Below are 25,669 nucleotides of genomic sequence, written 5' to 3'. Positions count from 1 at the left end.
AGACTTTATCTTTCATCTTCATGAAGTAGATCCACGTCTTGCGAGAGAAATCATCAATGAATGTTATGTAATTCAAAGAGCCTTCAAGAGACTTCATTGACATAGGACCACATACATCAGAATGGATTAAGTCCAAAGCTTCCTTGGATCTATTGTCATTGCTTGGAAAAGGCTTCTTGACATTCTTTCCAAGCGCACATCCTTTACATACTCCTTCATGCTCTTCCTGCAAATCTGGAACACTTGAAACCATTTGCTTTAAGGCTTAGCTGTTAAGTCCCTATAATACTAGTGTAGCTCCCATATTATTATTGTTGTGCCCCATAGAATCCCACTATTGTTATTGTTGAACCTTTACATTATTATTATTATGTAGGCCCTAATTATATTTTGACCCTTTAGACTCCTATATATACCAAGGAGGTATTGTCATTTGAATCCAATAATTGTTCATTTATGTGATGTAAAGGGAGGTTCCCCCTCGAAGTGGCTTACTATCTAAGTCACCTGACACGGGGATTCAGGACACGTAGGATTCGAGATTCGTGGTGTTGGATTCGGACACGTTGGACCCCCGGAACAGGACACGTATGATTCGTTATATATATATATATATATATATATATAAAAAATTAGATATTTCTTACACAAATTTTAATTAATGATACAAATTTATTGATTTCAAATATAGATCTTTATCTATAGCTATTAGCATGCATAGTACATACAAAATTCAAATACATGTCAATCTATTATCTATTTCTTATGCTTGGCCCTCTTGCCACCACGAGAAATGTCTAATTTTTTAGTCTTGTTGGAAAATCAGGGTCTTTGTCATTAATATCACCCTCTAAGCATTAATATCCAGAGGTATCTTTGTCATTACCTTTGTATCTGTATAGGGATCTTTGTCATTAATATCACCCTTTAAGCATTAACATAAGATAGAACAAGCATAACATGTCAAGTCAAGATTTTGTTTGAGTGATGCGTACATTTTTAGGAGGGTCATGATACAGGAGTTCGACAACCAATGTCACTAACATCAAGGTACATAGAGGGATTGGTGCTCTTGATTAAATACGGGTTCCATACCCTAATACATTGCAAAATTCAATGGAAACATTGCAATCCCCCAATCCTAAAATCCTGAAAAACTGATAAGTCTGCTGGATTTTGAATGAAATCTAAAATTCTACTTTCTCCATATGAAACTCAATGAGGTCGGAACCACTCTCAAACATCCTGAGTCATTTCATGGTAATGTTATAAATTTAAGTAAAAGTGACATTCTCCTTAATCTTCATTTTCATCCTTTTACTTTAAGAATTTAACATTACCATGAATAGCATATCAATACTAGGGCCTAGACTTGATCATTAAGTTGCCAAAACGCTTGCCAAATGAAAATATGCGTGGCTGTAATGACCGAATGCGGCCTTTTCATACCTGTGCAGGTCACTTTTGCTGCCTAACGAGTCCTGGAAAACAGGACACGCTGCCAAAATTGTGACACGACCTCGGATTCGACGAGTCAGGAAAGGACACGACGTGTCATGGTTTTTGGACACGAATCAGGGCAGAATCGCGTCGGACACGCTTGATTCGAGATTCGTGGGGCCTATAGGACGAATCCGGTTATCTAGCTTACTATCTAGTTGTTGATCTATCTTTTCTTATGTTTCTATGCTATTCTTGGTCTGGATACATAACGCTTTGTATCAAAGCTCTTGATCCTGGGGTTTTGTTGTTTCAAACGAGTCTTTGTGTCATTTTTGCTATAACTTTTTTTTGTTTTGTTTTTTTTTGTTAATTTGTAGTTTCTGTGAACCTTCAGATCGTGAAATTGCTACCATGTGGAGGCAAAATTTTGATGAACATCTGGTTACAGTTTCAGACCTTAGTTCGTTATATTTTTGGAGATATGGTCCAAGGAAGTTAGGGTTTCTGTATGCTCTAGAATTCAGTCTCAAACATGTGTCTCAAGGAAAATTGTCATAACTCTCTCTTCTAGCATCATATTTGAATTCCGTAAAAAGCGATCGAAAGTGCCTAGATTGTAGTTTTTCGGGTAGGAGTTTTAGGGTTGAAGGTTGAAACAGTGGCACGTGGCATTCCGTACAAGTTCTCTTTACTGAATGAGTCCATAATCAGGTCATCTTGGGAGATTTGGCATACATTTATCTTGAACAATACAATCTCGGTCTGACTTGAATTGACTTTGACTTGTTGGAAGAGCTTGGAAGGAGGCCTGACTTGGGTCTTGTTGGAGGTCTTGGTCTTGTTGTTTAGGTCTTGGATTTCTCATTTGATCTGATTCTATAAGAAGAGAATAATTTTCTGGGTTTTTCCTTGGCTTGGAGCCTACATCTTGTGTCCATTGTCTATTTGTGATTGTCATTGTTTATAATTTTGGTAATTGTTTGATGAACAAAACATAATAAAGTAATAAGAAGCCAACATAACTTCACAAAAAATTATCAAGTAAAGAGAAATCACCCTAACTGCTACCCCTATCAATTTCTCAACATGGTATCAGAGCTAAGGTGAAGGAGAAGGAAACTTGAAGATCATTCTTGTTGGCATAAGGAGAACACATTCATCAAATATACCTTGAAGGAAATCATTTACAGGTAGGACACAAGGAAAGACACAGGGAAGGATATAAGGAAGAACACAAAGAAGGACATAAGGAAGGATACAAGGAAGAAGACTAAAAAAGGTTCATCTTGAAGGAAGGCTACTACTCCTCCATTGAAGGCTCTTGTTTACACATCATCATCTTGAAGAAGAACATTGATCTCTCTCTCTTGGAAGGTTCTTTGGAAGACATCTTTATAGAAGGCATCATACAAGGAAGCATCAAGAATCTTGGGAGCATCATCCACACTCTTTGAAGCAGCTTGAAGTCACTATTGTTCCAAGCATCCTAGAAGTCATCATTCTAGGGCATCTTTGAAGTCTCTTGGAAGTCTTGGGAACATCAAGGTATTTGAAGATCTCTTCATCAAGCTAGACACTCTTATATCAAGTAAGTACTACATTATTCTCTATGGCTCAATATTCAAATCAAATGACTTCATTTTGTAAGGAAGGAAATAAGCTTGATGGGTCAACAAACTTTCAAGCATGGAAGAAAATAATAGACTTGATACTTGTAGAAAATGAAGTCATGGACCATGTTCTAGGCAATGTTGCAGAACTAGAGAAGGATAAAACTAGAGAATTGGCTAAATACATGAAAGGAGAAGTGAGGGCTCAATGGACTCTCATTGAATCCATTAAGGATCATCTCATTATTTTTGTTGCAGATTTGTGCACATCTAAAGAAATATATGATAAGATGGTGAAATTGTATTCAATTAGTACTACAAGTCAGAATATATCTCTGAGGAATAAGCTTTACAAGACAAGGTTATCAAAGGATGAAGACTTGACCTCTTATCTCTTAAAGGTCTCACAATTGAGGGATCAACTGCAGGGGCTTGGAGAAGTTGTTTCTGATTTTGAATTAATAACTTTTATTCTCAATGCTTTGCCTCCCGAATGGAGTAGTTTTGTGACAAGCATCTATTCAAGAAAGGACACTCCAAACTTTGATGAGATATGGTCTTTGTGTATGATAGAAGAAACAAGATTGAAGACAAAGGATGACACGGAACCAAATAAAAAGTCTCAAGCTTTTGCTGCCATGTTAAAGAAGAAGAAAGGAAAGTTTGAACCTCTTCAAAGGAACAACAATCAACCACAAAGAATTCAAGATATGTGCAAAGTACAATGCTTTGGATGCAATGAATATGGACACTTTAAGAGAGATTGTCCCAAAGACCCATAAAATAAAAGGAACAATAAGAGGAAGGAAATAAGTGGAACACATACAACTGAAGAAAATGAAGAACTTGAAAAGAAAACGAAGAATGAAGACACCGAGGATCTATTTTATTGAAGGACTCCCCCATTATCAGGTCTGCTACAATATGTTTTCTTTTTTCATTAGAAGATGGCAGTTATAGTAGCATGTACAATTACATTTGTAGAAGAAGTTTATTTTTTGGAGCATGGCATCATGGAAAGAAGCATAAAGCATTGGAAGGATTAGAATTTACACTGTCAATTGCATCTCATTGGTAGCAACCATTGAGCAAAGATAGATCTTGGACCATCCAAAACTCCATCATTCATGTAGTTACTTTTTGGCATCCACATCATTATAAAAGTAGTCTACTAGCTAGAAAGGATCACAAGGATCCTTGATAGTGATTATGAAGGTTCTTCACTATGTGAAAGAATCTTTGTAACATGACAAAAGGTATATTTCTACTAAAATTATGGAAGCTAGCATCAAAGAAGCTTGCAAAAATGAAGATAATCAAGTTGCAACATGAAGAAATAATTGAATACTTCTCATCTTAGAGAAGGAATCTCATCTTGAACATCATTCTAGACAACATCCTTGACGAAAGATGCAACTCGTTCAAAAGAAAGAATACTAGATGACAAAGCTTAAAGGAAGAGGTATGTATATCTTCAAGAGCTTCTCATTAGAAAGTATAATTCATAGCTTCAGTATTATTACAGGAAGAGCTCATTGCTGAAATATGCTTGGGAACACAAGCATGATATGTTTTGGATAAGATTGGACAAAACTCTTTTGTTCGATTGCTTAACACAAAGAAGCATGATGAATAAGAAAGATATCTTTTATATACATAGAAGCATGATAGATGAGAATGATGAGAAAGAACTCTTCCTTATGACTATTTACTATATAGAAACATGATGGATGGGCAGATCACATGATCAACATCCCATATGGTCTCTTGAAGAATGAAAGATGGACAACTTTAGAGGGAGTTGCATAAACTCTGTTGGATATGATTTCGAAGCATGTTGATTAGTTCACTCTGCAATCACATTGATTGATATTTGAAAGGCAAAAAGCATGAAGAAGGATTCTAGTATGAAGATAAACCGTACAAAGTGATGCTGATCTTAGAGGGAGCTTGTAACAGAACATGACATATTAAAGGCTATCATGACTGGGTAACTCTGACTTTAATGATTTGTTATTGATGATTCATTTGAGATATGACTTGGCTACCTGAAAGAACATATTGCAAAAGTATAGATTGGAAAGATAGTAGTTGAGATTATATATCTACAACAACTTGGTTTAAACTCAATCCTTCAACATATAGATTGAGTGGACAACATTGATTTTGGCTTAGAAGTATTGATGGCAAAAATGTGCACTCCATGAAGGCCAAAAGGTAGCAAGTCACAAGATAGCATGTTGGTCATGTTGGATCCAATGATATTCACTTTCCTGATGGACAGAGGGAGTTGTGATTAGCTCTACATTAATTGGTTTGGAAAGATACTATTGATGATGAAGATACTATGAATATTGATTGATGGAAAGTGATGTAAAAATGTTGATGGTAAAAACCCTGTCACGAAGGAAGATTGAAAGAAGAGTTTGGCTCCACAACATCCAGGAAGGTCGAAGCTCAGATATGATATAATGATGAGAGAGAGGAGCCCTTGCAACTACTGTTATGATCTCCACGGAAGAACAAGTAGCTGATGAAAGAAATAAAGGATGAAGCATATGTTTGACATTAACTAAAGATTATGATGAAGTCTCCTTGATTGAGAGGGAGCAAGAAATATCCTTCATATTTGAAAAGGAGTAAGGACCTCCTCCTTGGTTGAGAAGGAGTGATGGTGGACACCATATTCTCCATAGGTCTCATGCACTAGGCTAGGACTAATCACCGTATGTCTAGTGTATCACACTGGGAGGGAGAATGGAGGATTGGATAAGCATCTGGGACTGGTACTCCTTGAGGATTGAGAATCCAAGATAGGACCTGACAAGGTATCCAAGATAAGAGTGGTCGAAGAGGACCGATATTCTTTGAGGATTGGGAATCCAAGATAAGAATAAGTCTTGAAAGGACATACCTTGTGAACATCCAGATGGGGTATGTGCCTTGAGAGGTTGAGGTGTCCATATGTGTGCCTCCCAGCATTGTGCTCTAATCTTGTGGAGAGTTAGAGCTTGTTAGTCAAAAGGCCTCACTATGTTGCTATTTGACAATGCTGGTCATGATGTTGATGCTTAAAAAGATGGCTTACCAATCTGACTCTTCTTATGAGAACATTTCAATTTGAGAGTATCCTTGTACCTGTTATGGGATTATGAATACCTCCCTAGTTAAGAGGGAGTGTTAGAAAATGTAACTAGGTTCAGTCTTCATAATTGCTATTGTATTTATGTCATTATATATTTTATGTAAAAGATCAAAAAGAAGAAAAAGAAATATTATTTTTCAAGCATGGGTTTCATGCTCAAGTCAATTAGTCATCTAGGTTAATCATGTTCTTCATGCTTTTAGGGTTTATCGAGTCAAAATAATATTTGTTTTAAGTCAAATTATGGTTTTAGAGTTAAGTCCCATTTGTACTTTGAAAAGAAAGAGGTTTTTTTTTTTTTTTGATATATTGAAGTCAAAAATGTAATTTTTGTACCCACAAGACCAAGTTGGCCCTGGAAGGGGTAATTCGACCTCCTGGATGTGTATAAATAGAGAGAGCTCAACCTCATTTGAAGCACCACACAAGCAAGTTTGATCTCCAAGAAAAGAAGAGTGAAATTCAAGAGGAGCAAGAAAGCAAGAGAGAGAAAGAAGAAGAAAATTGAAGTTTCTGCCCTAGATCTCTCACACACGCGAAATTCTAAAGTTGTTGCAGGGGCCAAAGTTGTAGACTCATTGTAGGTCCGAAATTCTGAAGTTGCGGGCTGAATTTTGAAGCTGGAGTTGTTTTGGAAGGTTTTGACTTGAGTTGACTTTGACTTGTTGGAAGAGCTTGGGAGAAGGGTTGGCTTGGGTCTTATTGGAGGTCTTGGATCTCTCATTTGATCTGATTCTATAAGAAGAGATGAGTTTTCTGGGTTTTCCCCTTTGAGGGGTTTTGCCTTGGCTTGGAGCCTACATCTTGTGTCCATTATCTATTTGTGATCTTCATTGTTTATGGTTTAGTAATTGTTTGATGAACATAACATAATAAAGTAATAAGAAGCCAACATAACTTCACAAGCAATTATCAAGTAAAGAGAAATGACCCTAACTGTTGTGCCTATCAATTTCTCAACATTTCGTAACCTTCTTTACACCAATATGAAAATTATATTTTGTTTTTATTAGAGGAATAATACTATTTGTCTTATTCAATTATGTGTTGTGGGATGATGTAATGAAACAAATGGATAACATATAACATCTAAACTTTTTTAGAGTAATCCCTTTCTTTAGTGTAAACTCTTGTTTTGCAAAATGAGAGATGATAATCTAAAACATCTTCTCCATGTTGAAGCAAATAACTCTTACTTTTGTTAGTAGTACTTTGACTTGAATATGAAATATGGTATTGGTATCATATTTTTTCAATACAAAGCATTCAAAATTGGAACTGGTGATCGGAATGGAACAGGAAAAACCGGACTGGTCAGATCTCAATGAACAGGTCTTTAAAAAAATACATGAAATAATCAATTTTTAATGAAAAGAAACTATTTTGAAGATTTAAAACCATGATTGCAAACCAATATGGACAAAATATGCAAAATTTTCTCATTTATATACCATGTAAAAGTAAATGTGTCAAAATGGCATAGAGTGCAATGCATATCAACGACAAAATACATAATTAATGAGGCTCTAAATGGCCTCTAGAGTCCAAAAACTGTTGGAGGTACTACACACCTAGGACCTTCATTACTGGCACATGCGAACACTTAGTTAGAGCATTCACTGACATGCAAGGCTTCAACATTGGAATCTTCACCAGATTGGCGCCTTTGACTGTCCATGCATGCATGGGACTACATGCAAGATCCTTTATGCATGATTTACTCCCTGATTTGCTCCTCCTTTCACTCCGCAACTAGCTAGTTCTCTCCGGAACTTGCTGTAGGTGTCAAGTCCTCTCATTGATCACCACTATGGCGCATTACCTTGGGATCTTCACCCAGTGATGCGTATTAGTTGACTCTCATGTAATATATCATGAGCATTGTAACCTATTTTCTGTTAATCAATAATTCTTTTTGTTCTTTTGATTCTTTTTAGTGTTTTTGGTCTGCAAAGCTGTGTGTTCAACCTTTACTAGCTAGATTCATCTGTGCAGGTTTTCTAACACATTTACATGGTATCAGAGCCCACAGGTTGCTAGATAAAAGGCGCACGAGTACTTTATTTTGCATGTATTACAGCTTGGAGATCGAAGATTGATAGAAAAATGGAGTTTCCCAAAGCATCAATCCTAACACTGTACAACTATCACGAATGGAAGGACCAAATGGCTCAATACCTTCGTCAGAAAGGGTTGTATAGGATTACTATGGTTGTAGAAGTGGAACCCACTTCAGCGATAGAGAAATCCAAGTACCTCAACTGCATGGATGAGGCCCACGGATCCATATGCATGTGCATCTCCCCAGAGTTGCAGTTTCATCTATCTGCCTGCAGTACTCCCAATGAGATTTGGAAAAGGGTTGAATACACAACAGGTAAATCCTACACTGTGCCTTCTCTCAAAGAGTACGTAGAGTCCCTCACTTATGAGCAAGATAAACTCATTGGCATGGGGAAAATCAAACCTCCAAAAGCATGTGCATGATGGCAGCCACAATAAAAATCACAGATCTGATTCAAATCAGAAAAATCAGCAGCAAAAAGACAAGGGAAAAGCACATTCCCATCCAAAGAAGGAAGGGTACACCAAGCCCTTCAATGACTCCTCCAGCTCTAGAAATGAGAAAGGGAAGAAAGGAGACAAATGCATGAAGAAACAAATTGACCAAATGGTAGAAATCTTTCAGAAGCACAACCTTGGGGACCACATCCCTCAGGGCGCCAAGAAGAAAACTGAGGATCTGCCACACGGGAAAGGTAACAATTTTCATGCTTTAGTTGCAATTAACTCTTCCCTTGATGCATGGATTATAGATTCTGGTGCATCACATCATATGGCTGCTGCAAAGGAAGTCTATTCCTCTTTGGATGCATGCAAAGGACCTCCCATCCTCATGGGAGATGACTCACCTATTGAGGTCATCGGAAAAGGTAGAGTGGAACTTTTACACGAAAGCTTTGAAGATGTGCTTCATGTTCCAAAACTTTCGGTAAACTTGCTTTCAGTTTATCAGATCACTCATTCCGTCACGGGAAAGAGTGGAATTCACTCCAGATGCAGTGAACAATATGACCTACATAGTAGCTCCAAAATTGCAAACGGTGAGGTAAACAATGGAGCTAGACTGTATACATTTTCTGAATTTATTTAATCTGAATCCTCCTTATTGCTTACACATGCTGATGATAGTAGTAGGCTTTGGCACGAGAGGTTTCGTCACTTCAATTACAGGTATATGCAGCAGCTAAGCAAGCATGCGATGGTGGAAGGCTTGCCAAATATCAGTTTCTCCAAAGGAGTTTGTGAAGGGTGTGTCTTTGGCAAACATCTTAGAGAAAAGTTTGACACCGGAAAGACTCACAGAGCATCCTCTCCTCTAGATCTGATCCATAGTGATCTCATGGGGCCTTTTTCCTCATCCTTCCATCAACAAAGCAAGGTATGTGCTTACATTTATTGATGATTTCTCACGGTATACTTGGGTGTATCTTCTCAGGGCCAAATCTGAAGTTTTTGCGTACTTTGAGGATTTCAAAGCACTAATTGAGACACAGTTAGAGAGAGATCAAATCCCTCCTCACAGACAATGGGGGGGAATATGTTAACACAGCATTTCAGAACCTTTGCCTTGAGTCTGGCATACAGTTGCAGCACACAGTTCCATACACTCCGCAGCAGAAAGGAGTCGCTGAGAGAAAGAATTGATTTCTCAAAGAGATGGCTTCCTGCATGCTGCATGCTAAGTCACTACCTCATAAGCTATGGGTTGAAGCACTTAATTGTGCTAACTACATCCAAAACAGATCTCCTCATAGATCTGTCAAGGATCAGACCCCCTTTGAGGCTTGGAGCGGCACTAAACCGGAGGTCACCCACTTCCATGTTTTCGGCTCCCGAGCATGGGCCAGGATCCCCTCTGAAAAGAGGAAAGCTCTTGATCCACAGAGCATTGAGTGCATCTTTGTTGGATACCCTAATGGTGTGAAGGGATACCGACTCCTGATTTCCTCTACGGACAAGCTCATCATTGAGCGAAGTGTCCAATTTGAGGAAAGTCTCTCACATGCACCTCAATTGCCGCATGCAGACACCTTTTATCTACCTCATGACCGAGCTAATGACTCAGTACACTCAAATGCAGATATAGAGCATGCAGATGTTGAGGTAGAGCATGCAGATGCAGAGACAGAGTCTTTAGATACAAATCCAGTGCATGCATATGATGATCCACATCCAAGCCCAGATCAGACTTCCAGTAGTGAATCAACTTCCCTTGTCATAAATAGGAGAACAAGGAGCTTAAGTGAGATATATGCACAAGACCACCCAGCTGCTAGAAGTGGTCTTGTGGGGGATAATTCTGATCTGCGGACGACTAGCTCAGAGTTTATTGAGCCTCCTCTTGCCCTCACTGCCACTGAACCAACGCCATCATGGCATTGTCATTTGGTTTAGTTTTCTGATCCGCAGTCTTATGCTGAAGCTGCTGGGCATCCCTCTTGGGAGTCCGCCATGGAGGAGGGGTACAACTCCCTCCTCGAGAACCAGACCTGGGATCTGGTCCCTCTTCCTTCAGGAAGGAAAGTTGTTCGATGCAAATGGGTCTACAGGACCAAGAGTGCTGGAGATGGGCAAATCACCAGACAGAAAGCCAGACTAGTAGCCAAAGGCTTCTAGCAAGTGCATGGCATTGATTATGGTGAGACCTTTGCTCCAGTAGCAAAGATGGATTCCATACGCCTTGTACTTGCCATTGCGGCTGCCCAGGGGTGGGAAGTACATCAGATGGATGTGAAGAATGCCTTTCTTCTCGGATACCTATCTGAGGAGATCTACATGGAGCAATCACATGGTTTCATTCAGGATTCATCTTTGGTCTGCAGACTGAAGAAGTCTCTCTACGGCCTTAAGCAGGCCCTAAGAGCTTGGTATGCAAAGATGGATTCTTTTCTCTTATCACAAAACTTCGAAAGATGTAAGTCTGATCCGAATGTTTACATGCTCAGGACACATGACTCTCTTCTTATCTTAGTTTTGTATGTGGATGATCTCCTGATCACCGGCAGCTTGGCTTCAGCCATTGCTGCAGTCAAGAGGACCTTGCATGATAGGTTCTTGATGACAGACATGGGTCCATTACACTTCTTTCTTGGTCTTGAGATCAGCCAGGATGCCATAGGCATCAAACTCTCTCAAGCTAAGTATGCACGGGATCTCCTCGAGAGATTTCACATGACTGACTGCAAGCCAACACCGACTCCTTTTCTGTCTGGGGTCCGCCTTGAGGATGGAGGTGACACTCCATTAGTTGACAGTACTCTCTACTGACAGCTAGTGGGGAGCTTACTATACCTCACCCACTCCAGACCAGATCTCTCATATGCAGTAGGGGCAGTTTCCAGATACATGCAGGAGCCGCATGAGCTACACTGGAATGCTGCCAAGCGCATCCTCCGATATGTGTAGGGCACCATCACCTTCGGGATTCACTATGCAGCAGGCACTGCATTGAATCTCCTTGGCTTCACAGATTTTGATTGGGCAGGCGACAACATTGATCGCAAGTCCACCTCTGGATATTTTCTCAGTCTAGGGTCTGGCCCTATTTGTTGGTCAAGCAAGAAGTAGGCTGCTATTGCTCTCTCTTCAATTGAGGCCGAATACAGAGGAGTAGTCAACATCACCATTCAGGCTCTATGGCTACAACACTTCCTCTCTGAGTTGGGCGTCCAGTTCCACCACCCCACTGTCATCTGGTGTGACAACCAGAGAACTCTCAAATTTTGCAGGGATCCAGTACAGCGACAGCGGACGAAGCACATAGAGATCCATATGCACTACATCAGAGACTTAGTACATGATTGGGTCATTGATTTGCAGTTCTGTCCTTCAGCAGAACAGATTGCAGACATCTTCACCAAGACATTCACTGAGCAGAAGTTTCACTCTCTGCGCGATCGTCTTGGAGTGAAGGACATAGTTGCTTAGCAACTGTCTTTTCTTCCTCTTTTCTTTTGATTACATTGTATTTTGAGGGGGGGTTTTTCCCACAAGGTTTTCCCTCTTTCCTCAATTTTAGTACAAGTTGCACTATATTTTGGGTGACCTTTGGCCTTAGTTGCCAGGGCCCATTTTCTATTTTTCCCCATAGTGGTGTTCAGGGGGGGTGTTGGAGGTACTACACACCTAGGACCTTCATTACTGGCACATGCAGACACTTAGTTAGAGCATTCACTGACATGCAAGGCTTCAACATTGGAATCTTCACCAGATTGGTGCCTTTGACTGTCCATGCATGCATGGGACTACATGCAAGATCCTTTATGCATGATTTACTCCCTGACTTCCTCCTTTCACTCTGCAACTGGCTAGTTCTCTCCGAAACTCGTTGTAGGTGTTGAGTCCTCTCATTGATCACCACTATGGCGCATTACCTTGGGATCCTCACCCAGTGATACGTATTAGTTGACTCTCATGTAGTATATCATGAGCATTGTAACCTATTTTCTGTTAATCAATAATTCTTTTTGTTCTTTCGATTCTTTTTAGTGTTTTTTCTCTGCAACGCTGTGTGTTCAACCTTTACTAGCTAGATTCATCTGTGCAAGTTTTCTAACACATGTACATGGTATCAGAGCCCACAGGTTGCTAGATAAAAGGCGCACTAGTACTTTATTTTGCATGTATTACAACTTGGAGATCGAAGATCGACAGAAAAATGGAGTTTCCCAAATTATCAATCCTAACACCGTACAACTATCATGAATGGAAGGACCAAAAAGAACATGTCGTAGAAATTGAAAAAATCCATACTTGGATTGCTCGACCTTATAATATGTGGTAGAAATTGAAAAAATTTAACATGCCTAACAAATGATTTATCATTTGGTTTGAGTGATTCATCTCCTCAACCTTGTAATATAGTAGAAAAAACTTAGCTTGCCTAGCCAATTATTTTCCTTTGAGTGAAGGGTACATTTTTGTTAAGGCCATGGTAGAGGAGTTCAACAAGCAATATCGCCAACATCAATGGAGTTCAACAATCAATGCCACCAACATCAAGGTACTTAAAGGGCTTCATGATCTTGATCAAATGCCGATCTCATACCCTCATGCATGATAAAATCAATGGAAACATTGCAATCCCCTAAATCTTGAAATCTTAAAAACCTTAAGTTTGCTGGATTTCAAGTGATATCTAAAAATCTAGTTTCTTCATATGAAGTCTGATGAGGTGGAAACCACTCTCAAACATCTCGAGTCATTTCATGGTAATGTTAAAAATTTAAGTAAAAGGAGAATTTAGCATTACCATTGATTGCCAGCATTGCTAGGGTTGAGAACCGAGACGTGTGAGGCAAATGAGAGGGGAGGCATCCTTTTAAAGGCTTGGAGTGTTGAAAAGTGTAACTAGGTTTGGTCTTCATAATTATCATTGTACTTGTATCAATATGTATTTCATGTAAAAACAAAAAGAAGAAAAATAAATTATTATTATTATTTTCTAGTCAAAGCATGTTCTTCATGCTTCTAGGGTTTATTGAGTCAATAAGAAAATTTGTCATGAGTCAAAGTCCCATTTGGACTATTTGTAAGAAAATAGAAAAAGTCAATTTTGTCACCACAAGACCAAGTCAACCCTCTAGATGGATAAGCTGGCCAAACCATAAGGTGTGTCTCTTCATATGGTCGAACAAATGTATATTGGCAATTGTGCTCCACATTTTGGAAACCAATCACTTGATTTTTGTGCAAGAGAAAGAAGAAAAATTAGCGAAGTCTAAGGGAAGAGAAGAAGGTTAAAAGGAGAGACAAAAATGAATTGATTTCTGCCCTAGTTTTTGTTCACATGTGCGAACTTCTATGTTTTTATGAGCTTGTTATAGGGACGAAATTTCAAGGCCTGAGATTTCAGGGATGGACCATAATTTAGAGAATTGACTAACATTGACTTTGTTTTGATGAAGATAACTTGGAGGAGGGCTAACTTGGGTCTCTGTGGCAGTTTTGGTCTTGGTCTTGGGCCTTGGATATCTCACTTTGATTTGATTCTATAAGAAGGTATTTTTTCTTGGGTTTTCCCCCTTTTGGGGTTTTTGCCCTTGCTTGGAGCCTACATCTTTGTGTTGTTTGTCTTTTGTGATCTTCATGTTTTGTACTTTTGGTAATTGGTTGATGAAGAAGAACATAAAATTTAATAAATCCAACAAACTTTCACAAGTAATTATCATGAAAGAAAAATCTACCCTAAATCTACATGCATTATGATTTATCAACATGGAGAGGCTGCTTTCAGAGGGAAATAACTCATAGTTTCCCTAAAAACACTCAAAAAAGCCAAAAAAACAACTCACATGGTGTCTGCGACCGAGCTGGCAATAAACCGACTAACTTATGACATAACCAACCAATTTATGGAAAAATTAGCTAGTTCCGTCATAAACCGACCGGTTTATGGCTGAGTAATGGAAAACCTAGCCCACCCAGATATAAAAAATGGGTTTTTTACCAATTTGGTGCCTCCAGGCAATGAACCGGTCGGTTTGACCAGTTTCTAGTTTGAACCGACCGATTTTGAATACTATGCTTCAATATACACTGTCACAGACCTTCTTAAAACTACAAGTGTATAAATTATAATAGTTATTAATAATTAGTTATGTGAACAAAACAATTTAATATGATTTTAAAATCTTACTCGCTATTGCTGCAAAATATCGCAGGTCCAGTGCAAAGCCTCACAGTGTGGGGCTAGACCTTATGGCAACAAGAGAAAGGGTTGCCACTGTCACCTCAACAACCTTTCTTCTACTCCTTAGTGGTATTGAAGCACAAGGGAGGCTTCCCTAGACCACCTAGGCTTAAAGTGATGTATAAGAGGTCTAGAATATGGCCTAGAGTACTAACAAAGCCTAAAAAGGGCTAGATGTTCTATAACAAGGTTCAAATACTCTATGCCTAGACCAAAAATAAGGCTGCTGTAAGTTAGGGTTTGATTGGCATGCAATAATAAGGTGCACAATGGCATATAACAACCAAACGTCCTTCCAATGATAATCAAGAACAAAGGAACACATGCCTTCCAATAGAGACTAGGGTTAGGGTAGGAAATTGGTTCTATGGCTGAAAAATGTGCATAAACAACAAAATAAGGATTCCATAGCCCTAAATAAGGAAGATTAACCATGCATTATGCCAGATTTTGCCTTTTTATGATTTATAGATGCAATTCCTAATTTATAAGCCACAAATATCCAACAAAAAGTCACTTTTATGCATAAAATTGCCATAAAAAACCCTAGTGGCTCACCCTAGATGTCCGCGAATGGGTAAAGGAAGAAAATTAAACAGTTTTATGGATTATCAAAACAATAAAGATTGATGCCTTATCTTGTAAGGGTTTAATGTCATTTTCTAGGGCTAAATTTCAAGGGAAATATTTTGCTAGAGTAGTGGGGTATGGCTAGGGCTTCCACTTTTAAAACCCTAACTATTTATTTTGTGATGGGAGAAATTAAATATAGGGAATGCACAATTAAGGTTTTTCCTATAGCCCTTAAGGAGAACAATTTTACATGCAATAATGTAGCAAGATTTCAACATAAATTTAGCTTTTAGTCATGGCACAAAATAGAAATCCTACTTTATACATTTAATATGCAAAATATCAAGGATAAAGCATTAAACTTACAATCTCAGAATAACATCTCCATACAAAAGATCAACTCTACAGGAAAATCACATGATAAAAGATCACATCTTGCCAATTGTAGGGAAAAAGACTAATTCACACCCCTGTTGGAGAGAAGAGAATAGAATGTGTGATGATGAAAAGTTGAAATGGTGGGAGCCTCTATTTACATGAGACTTATCTCTCTCATTTCTACAATAATACGAGTAAAACCCCGAAGTACAAGTTTACTTGAGTGTTCCACTAGAGAAAGGTTACAACCTAACCTCATAGCTCAAAAACATAACAAAGGATGCTAAAAAGCCTACACGTGGAAGAAAATGGCTCCTCAACTATGACATCATCCTCTAAATGAGATCTAAAGGCCACAAGTGTGTGTCAAATGGCAAATGAGTGCTCCATACTCTAAGGAGTAGCTCCACGTCCATGGGAATGCCTTTAAACCAAGAAGTCATCATCATAGTGCCCAACATCACTCTCTAGAATGTTGAATTTTGGTAGTTGCTGTGGGTATTCCTAAATTGCATTATTCCACAAAATAAAATATATTTAAATTTGAATACACGTTGGCTTCAAAAGAGGGAAATTGAATTTTTGAAATTCAAATTAGCTGTCTCCACAAGTTTAAGTCAGCTAGCCTACATGGCACACCAATTCGGGCTCATGAGATGACTATATAAAGGCTACATATCCTCCGCCTCAAGGCACCTATGCTCATCTTTTGTTTACACGTATGAGTTTAGAAGAATGAATTTTGAGGTAGTAGACCGAGATTCTTCTGAGGCAGCAGATGGGAATCTTTTAAAGCACAATTGACTGAATTTTGAGGTTAGGTTGACCGAATTTCTGAGGCTGTCTCAGTAGGCTGAATTTGTCTCTGGTTGAGCATGTTTGACTTGGGTATGTTTGTGGTCAGCTTGACCTTATTTCTAATTGGAAATCATATTGTATCTCTTGTTGAATTGGACAATTTCTCTAAGAAAAGGTTGCTAGGTTTTTCCTTAGTTAGGGCTTTCCGAAGGTAAATTTTTTGTGTCCCTTGTGTTTGGCTATCTCTTCATGATCCTACTATCATTGTTGTTTCGTTATTGATATTTTCTGTGTAATTGCTTAATGATAAATGTGACATAAGAAGAATTGGCTAAAGAATCATTAGAAGTAATTATCAGATTATAAAGTCTTGAAAAATTCAACCTAGTATCAAAGCTATGGTAAAAGAGTAGCCTTGAAGAGGCCAGTCTATTCCACTATCTTGTTTGAGATTGATTGTTCTAGATTTGGGCAAAATAGCCTCAGACCTAGTCACATACCGAATGGCTTCAACCCTAAGTGTAGGAGGGCTGAAAGGCCTCAAGTCAAAAGAAAAATGAGGACCACATGAGCCCTATGTTGTGGACAGAATTGGTGAAGGAGGCCGCAAACTTAGAAGGGGCTGAGAGCCTCTGTTCATTAAGTAGAAGGAAGCATAATCTTATGAAGACCAGCTGAAGATGAAGCCTCCTTGAGTGATTGATAACATAAAGGCAAACAAAACTCTAGAAATCTGAGTTGCAAGGCCAAATTTAAGCTCAGATGTAGGTTTGTTTGGGCAGCTTCAAAGCACTGTGTTGAATCTTGTATAAGGCAAGATAAGACCTCAAAGAAGAATGTTGTAGAAATGTGGTCCTTGACAAGTATGTCTTGTATATATTGTTTGAAAGAGCCAAAGGGAGCTATGATGAAAGACTCTCTCATTCTTGGAAGAGCTGATAGACTTAGGGTTTTGTAAAACCCTAGAAGATCTGAAGGATAAGACTTGATTAAGGGTTTGTGAAACCCTAGAACAATACCTATTGACTTAGCTGTAGGGAAGAAGTATGCAGGGCCATCAATATTACCTTCTTGCAGGGTAGAATCAGTGGCCAAAAGTCTTATGATTCACTTGACCAGGTTGTATTCTTGAAGTTATGCCAAGGCTATAAGTGGTCAAGATTGAAGTGTGGCATCAAATCTTTGTTAGATTTCACTATGGTTTGAGAACCAACAATTGATGCCCACAATAGCAATATGAATGCTGACAAGAACATGTGTTCATTTGTTGATGAATATGACTATTGTAGAGGCCCTTGTCAAGTATGCAGAAGATGCCTTGCATATGTTGCTAGTATTGTACTATTGAGGTTATGATTGTATTGGCTAAGATACATTGCTGGTGCTGGGGTGCCATTGTTTGGTCCTTAATGTTACAGATTGAACCAGAGGAGAAAGGGTTCTTCACCTATAAAGCAACTAGGGTTTGTGGATAAAACCCTAGAGCTAGACAAAGAAACCCTAGCTCATGCCAAAAAGGAATGGAAATGAAAGCAACATGCTGATGATGAGGACGATGATGATGAGTTTGTAGATAGATTTCAATGATTTCTGCAAGAAGGCAAAGATCAACATGGATTTGACAATTCCCTACAATCCTCAACAGATAAGTACTTTATATCTCTCTTCCTTGATTATTATTGTTTTACTATTAGATAGCCTCTTGTCTTTGTATCTTTTGCTTGGTTATAATAGTTTCTTTCATGACTTCCTAGTGAGGATTACAGGTACATCGTGAAGGATACCAAGTCTTTGGCAACAAATGAAAGCATTGGAAGAACAAAGCAAAGTTTGTGGCAAGGGGATTCTCCTAGAATGGTTTGTGTTCAAGAGGGAGAAATTGTATTGACATCTATAATTGTACCTAATGACTGAAGGAGCTCCTAGTTTAGAGGGAGCAAGCAGGCCAACAAGTTTGAAGGATGCCATGATGAAGGAAATTATGCCGAAGGGAAGTCAGTGGTGACTTCCAAATAGATCTTCAAGATGAAGTATGCGGTAGATGGCAACATAGAGAAGTGCAAAGCCAGGTTCGATAGGGTTCTCCTAGAAAGAGGGAGAGGACCATGAAGTGACATTTTCTCCAGTTGCCAGGTATGCTTCTATTAGAATTATTATTTCTATTACTTCTATCATGGATTGGAGATTACATCAGATGGATGTAAAGACTTCTTTTCCTCAATGGAGTAATTGAGGAAGAAGAAGTGTACATAGAGCTACCTCAGGGCTTTGAGGTACGTGAGAGGGAATCTCATGTTTGCAGGCTAAAGAAGGCTTTGTATAGACCTCGGGCATGGTACTCTCAGATTGATGATTCTCTGATTAGTCTTGGTGGATCTTGTTATTATATGACTTGTTTATGACGGGAGAAGACTTCAATGTCAGAGGGAGTTGACCTCTGAGTTCGAGATGAAGGATCTTGGTTGGATACATTACTTCTTGGGACTAGAAGTGTGGCAGAAGTCGGGTGAGATCTTCCTTGGTCAAAGGAAGCATATTATCACGATCCTTCAGAGATTTGGGATGATGGACAACCAGTCCATGGCCACTCCCATGGTAACTAATCTGAAGAAGCTAAGTGACAGAGGTAGTAGCTAGGTTTGCCACAACAAGATCTGTTTTAGAGGGAGCACCCAATCAAGGTGACCAAAAAGCAGCGATGGTAACGAATCTAGTGAAGGAAACTGACCAGTTTATGATTGAGCCAAGGCACGTGGATTAGGCATGTATTGAGATATCTACATGGCACGGTCAATTATGGATTGAGATATGTCTCAATTGATGAAGTATAGATGCAGGAATATACAGATCGAGCTGAGAGTGCAGAAGACAGGAAGAGCACATCATGATGTTTTAGGATGAGAAGGAAGTGGATATTTGTCACACTCAGCATTGTAGAGGCCGAGTATATTGCAACTAGGTTAGCAGGTTGTGAAGCAGTGTGGCTTCGAAAGTTACTCGCAGGATTGTTTGAATAGGTATAGGAGACGATCGTGATGACAGGTTGAAGCACATTGAGTACCACTATATCCGAGACATGGTATAGAAGGGAGCAATGAGGCTCCAATGCATTTCTATAGTCGAGTAGGATGCTAACATTCTCACAAAGCCGTTGTCCTAGGGTGAAGCTTGTATACTTCAGGGACAAGTTTGGAGTGGTTGAGAATGCTTCCTTTGTTTAAACGGAGTGTGTTGATGTTGTAACATCAAGGGGTGGACATTCTCCCTAGGTTTGGATATTAACAGGTCAAAGTTTTGACCAAGGGCCATGTAATGTGGCTAGGGAGAATGGCCCAGAGAGAATCAAGGCCCATAGTACTCCCCAGGTGGGTTGAGTGAGTGCCTTTAGCATCGGGTAGTGTATTACCATTCAATTGTCGTGCAGGAATGGTAATGGCCCATAGTTTCACCATAGGTCACATGCGTTGACTAGGTTCCAGGTGACAATTGGATAATTGGTGAATGAGGACTAGTCTTGATCTCAGAAGGCCAAAAGGGCCAGTGGGTGACTAGATCCATTAGCAAAGGGGAGTGGTTGATAGCCTTTTGGCCAGTGGGTGACTAGATCCATTTGCAAAGGGGATGTGTCTAGTGGGTGATTATATTCCTTTGCATGATGTTGATGCAGGATGCTTTCCACATGGTTTTATAATAGAACATGAGGTGGATGGATTCATCAACATATCAATTTCTTTCAACCTTTTCTTGGGATGGAGAATTTTTTCAATAATGAGATACATCTGAAGAAGTCAAAGCGAATACCTCCCTAGCTAAGAGGGAGCGTTGAATTTTGGTAGTTGCTGTCGGTATTCCTAAATTGCATTGTCCCACAAAATAAAATAAATTTAAATTTGAATTCAAGTCAGCTTCAAAAGAGGGAAATTGAGTTTTTAAAATTCAAATTAATTGTCTCCACAAGTTCAGGTCAGCCAACCTACATGACACACCAATTCGGGCTCATGAGATGACTATATAAAGGCTACTCGTCCTCCTCCTCAAGGCACCTATACTCATCTTCTGTTCACACATTGGAGTTTAGAAGAACGAATTTCGAGGCAACAAACCAAGGTTCTTCATAGGCAATAGACCAAGATTCTTTTGAGGCAACAGACTGAAATCTTCTGAAGCATAGCTGACTGAGTTTTGAGGTCAGGTTGACCGAATTTCTGAGGTTGTCTCAACAGGCTGAATTTGTTTCTTGTTGACTAGGTTTGACTTGGGTATGTTTGTGGTTAGTTTGACCTTGTTTCTAACCGGGAATCAAATTGTATCTCTTATTAAATTGGACAATTTCTCTAAGAAAAGATTGCTGGATTTTTCCCTAGTTAGGGTTTTCCCATGATAAAATTTTTGTCTCTTGTGTTTGGCTATCTCTTCATGATCCTACTATTGTTATTATTTCATGGTTGAGATTTTCTATGTGTAATTGCTTAATGATAAATGTGATGGAAGAAGAATTGGCTAAAGAATCATTAGAAGTAATTATCAAATTAGAAAGTTCTAAAAAATTTAACATAGAAGACAAGAGGGGTGATGCGACACTCTTCTACTCAAGCGTTGGGGCCTAAAAGTGATATGTAAGCCCTCCCTTGTCATCTCAAGGATAACCATCATCGTCCAGGGTCCGACAGAAACAATGCCCATCAAATAATGTCAAGGCCAGTGTGGGGTCCTCTTGGGTCCATTTAGCACAACAATATCTCCAGTGCAAAGCTTCATAGGATCACCATTTCAACATATGGGGGTGCCTTAGAGTGTCAAGTACTGTGTGGAATCATCAAGTAGCCTAATGCTTTCCTTTGGGTGGGCAGCACTGCATCAACAAGGTCATATCTGCTCTTTGGAATGGGTAGTACAACCTCTGGCATGTTGTTGGATGGAGTGATATTCATGTCTCCAAAGGCCTCTACTACTGTGATAATACCACCTGGAAAAACCCTATCAAGATCAAGTGAAAATCACCAGTCATTAGGGACAATAACCATAAATGCGTCATAGTGGACAATACCTAATCTTGGGGGCACAATAATACTTCACACAAAGCTCACCTTCAAATGTCTAACTAGATCAAATCCCGTAAATAGGTTACCTCCTTATGTTAGCAATGGTTTGTTGGATAACGCTATTAGGTGTTTCCAACCCCCAAGTGGAAGTGACATGTTCCAAGTTAGTCCATCAATTCATAGGTGTGCGTGACAATGGTGGTAGTGGAGTGGTAATGACTTTAGGGCAAGGTGTCATAGCCAATGGCTAGCTAATGGAGTTCCAACATCCTGATTGCATAGATGTAAGGAGCAATCATGAAGGCATGAGTTACCCCTTTCCTCCACTTGGCTTTTCCACCCCTTTGGTATGTCTCGTACTTCTTTGTGATTTGCTCTGATTTGGGTGCATAGCTTAGAACCCCAAGCTTGCTTTTTGAGATTTTGCATTTAATACCCCTTAATGATGAGTCAATTCATTGCTCATTAGGGTTGGGACAATATAGGAGTTCCTTTTAATAGATGAAGCATCATGTGCTAGAGCTCATGCTAGGCTTTTTCCCATGTTCTAATCAAATGTCCCAACCATCTTTTGCATTTTATCTTGTTCTTTCATTGTGACTTTCTTATGCCTTTACCTTTCTTTTAGCTGCATCAACCTCCAGCAAAAAGTTTTCCAACCCAAACTCAAGGATGAGGATGAAAGGGTGTCAATCCCCATGACCAATGACCACTAGCCCGAAGAATGGAGATGAAAAATGGGAGAGATGGAAAGTGGTAAGTATGGAATATCTTGGACATGCTACTTCAATTAGAGCCTCCTTAGTAGTGCCCTTCCTAAAACTCCAAGGCCTCAGAGGAGGTCCCATGAGACTAGAGTCAAAGGCTAACCTCCCAGGTGAAGTGAGGGAACAAGAATACAATCAAGATTGGTCAATTACCCAATTTTCCCCTTGATCCATAGTAGTATGCCCATAACATTAAGTGAAAGCACATGAATGCAAAATGGTTAAAGTACTTGTGGATGGATGGCCCATCTTCCTTCAAGAAGAAATCCCGGATAGGAGAGAGAAATCTGACTGGAGCAAGAAGTTGAGGATCTTAGCATCATGTTATGTGCTGATCAAATAGGCGTGCTGTTTGGCTGGCTGTCCAAGGATGATAAATTTTTTCTGCTATGGGTTACCCACTTTTTGGTGGGTAACAGTCACATTACCTGTTTTGCAGTGGAAAGCATTGTTGAGTAGTTATTTAAACATAGTGGCTAGGTATTGGATTAATTGTTATTGTATACATTCAAGTGTTAGGAAATAATGCCATTTATTTTTTATTTTTAGTCAGTTTTGTTAATATATGAGAGTTAGGTGTGCAGCATAGTAGCAGAATACAACATGGCCTAGGTGTATGAATCCACAAGTAGAATATAGAAATAAAACTATATTTGGCTTTATATATGGATTATGCATTTAAAAAAATAATTATTTCTTGTGGATCCATAGGCTTGGTGTTAGATCATTAGTGTATATCTAATTTCAATATATATATATATATAGATAGATAGATATTATAAAAGCATATTTACATTGTTTGTACTTACCATTTGCTCACCGTATCTGGATCCTGGCTTTTCAAAAGGTTGGCGGATCCATATTGGAATCCTGGTAATTTAGCTATTATTTACTTGATGTTTATTTATATGTTTCTGTTCACTGCATCCCTATGGACCTTTCTTTGCCTTTATCATTTCATTCAGATTCGTTGTTCATTATATTCGTTCTCAATAAGAGACCTAGTCATCTTGTCATTTCTTCTTGTGTGTGGTGCGGCTTTAATTGATAGAAATTTTGAACTTAGTTTTAACATTTCAAGTTTTGGTTTTCCATAATCTAGTTGGAGGCCAGAAGTATATTTTGATATCTGAATTTGTCGTTATTTTCTTGCATTTCTTTAACAATTCAGGTAGCAGTGTTCCTTCTGGTTTATGATCCTATTTCTGTGATAGCTCTATTACTGGTTAGAATGTTCATAGGGCAAGGCAATATTACTGGATGCCTACAAACTGTTCCATTGCTTTCATAGACTCCTGGAAGGAATATTGGACATAGAAAATAAATGACGAGAGATTATCACAGAGTACAAGGTAGGTGGAATACATGTGCTTGACATGCAGGGAGGCTCCAATTCTCAGAGCTTTCTTCTTTGCCAAGTTAGTTTACTAAACAACTAATTTGGATTCAGAAGTTGAATTTTGTGTTTTTGACAGTCATACTCTGTTGTACTTGTTACTTTTGTAAGCAACCTTATAATTGCTGATGAGAATTAGATTTTTGCTCTATGTTATTGTTGATATGCCTCAGTTATTGCTATATTTTGGCAAATAGAAAAGTGGTTGTTAAAGTATATGATTTGATGATTCATTTTGTTCAACTTGCTTATTTTATATCTTGGTTTTCTTGTTTTGAACTCAAGCAGGAGTATGCACTCAAAGTAATTGCGGAGACAAATGAATCTTGGGCAAAATTAGTGAAACGTTCTATTCCTGCAGGGGAGTTATCTCTAGCGTAATCAGGAAATCATTTCAAGGTTAACAGTATACTTACCTCCGTTTTGCATCAAAGCCAATTGATCTTCTAGATCTGTTTGTGTTGTAAGAAATGAAAAAAAAGTAATGTTCGTTGATTAGACAATGTGTCAATCTACCTGCTAAGTTCCTTGCAGTCTCTATGGAAAAAAGGAATGTTATTTCTGTTTATTTGATTTATTTTATAAAATTAAAGTTCATATAAAGTTAATTTACATTAATTTTAAAGAGAAAAATGTTTTAATAGTCTGAAGGTGTTGAAAGGACTTGACATTCCTATGTCTTCTTTTATTTATCAAACAGTAAGACGAATCATTCACCAATCAAACTGATCAACAAAAAAACATTTTGGTAGGTTCTTTCAGACAAAATAGCTTCATTGACCAGAGCAAAAAATTTTGATCCTTATGACAAGGTTGACCTTTTGCAAGCATTTTATGAGCTATCAAGCATTTTTTATTTTCTTGGTGCTATTCGTGGTTTTTTTGGGAGGCATTAATATTTCTGGATATAATGTATATTTGTGTTTCTCTTCATCTTGTGTCTCAGAAGCACATGGAAAAGGCATGAGAGTAAGACAGATGTCATAGTCCAAGTAACTGATACATTTATATATATATATTCATTCTGCAGAATTACCAGAAGAATTAATTATATGTCAACACCGAGTGTAACTTGAGCTTTGGCATATCTCAAGTTGTCTTGGGAAATGCTTTACACCTGACAATGTGTTCTTATTCAGAGATTCTTTTAATGAATTTCATTGTTAGTTCTGTGCCCCATTTTACCCTTTCGTGACAGAACAGTTTGTGCGTAGAATGTGCATTTCAATTATTTCTTTTGCTTCTTTGAGAATGGACATAGAAAGAAAAGATTCGAGTAAGCTAATAAATGTAAACAACCATTAAAAATGTAAACCATGCACTCTGCATAATCATGACAGAATTATGAACTAATTTCTAATTTCTTGTCATTTTGTTAGACTACTGTCATTTTTTTGCAGCATTTTTAAAAAACACATGATATTAGTGGGAACTTAACATGTTATTCTTACTACCAGCTATGATGGGGAAAAAGTTATATGGTTGGACTGTCAACTCTGTTTGTTCTCAGGATGTTCTATTCTCCAGATTAAATAGGGGACACCATCCTAAAGTTGGAGGTGCTCACAATGCATAGAAGACTGAAATTATCATTAAGGACCATTTTACGGGTGACGTTGTAGGATAAATAAATAGTGCCTGTATTACAGAAAGAATCACCTCTCTTAGCTTCAGTTACTCTGTTGTCTTGGAATCAATCCAAAAAGTTGCAATGTGAGATTAAGGTTATCCTATGTGATTATTTGATTGCCGTCCATCCCTA

General features: G+C 38.5%; 1 protein-coding gene across 21 annotated transcripts in view; it reads left to right on the top strand.

Annotated features, from left to right (window-relative positions):
• LOC149264029 (soluble inorganic pyrophosphatase 6, chloroplastic-like) overlaps window positions 1-25,086 on the top strand; it is a 154,221-nt gene extending 129,135 nt beyond the window's left edge. For 2 of the 21 annotated variants that reach the window (XR_016259539.1, XR_016259523.1), the window contains 3 exons: window positions 24,196-24,306; window positions 24,660-24,719; window positions 24,854-25,086. Coding sequence is in view for 6 of the 21 variants with exons in the window: in XM_089427432.1 (XP_089283558.1) it covers window positions 24,196-24,288 (93 nt within the window). In the remaining 15 variants the exon portion in view is untranslated. Of the gene's footprint in view, window positions 1-23,682; window positions 23,864-24,195; window positions 24,526-24,551 lie in introns of those variants that run through there. The other 19 variants (XR_016259538.1, XR_016259518.1, XM_089427432.1 and 16 more) reach the window with 17 other exon arrangements.
• Window positions 25,087-25,669: the final 583 nt, after the last annotated feature.

The sequence above is a fragment of the Pinus tabuliformis genome, chromosome 6, assembly GCF_031772625.1.
Source record: "Pinus tabuliformis cultivar Carrire ecotype Pingquan chromosome 6, CPIR1, whole genome shotgun sequence".
Classification (NCBI taxonomy): Eukaryota; Viridiplantae; Streptophyta; class Pinopsida; order Pinales; family Pinaceae; genus Pinus; species Pinus tabuliformis.
Note: the sequence above shows the minus strand (reverse complement) of the source record. Positions and strands in the feature narration are given on the sequence as shown.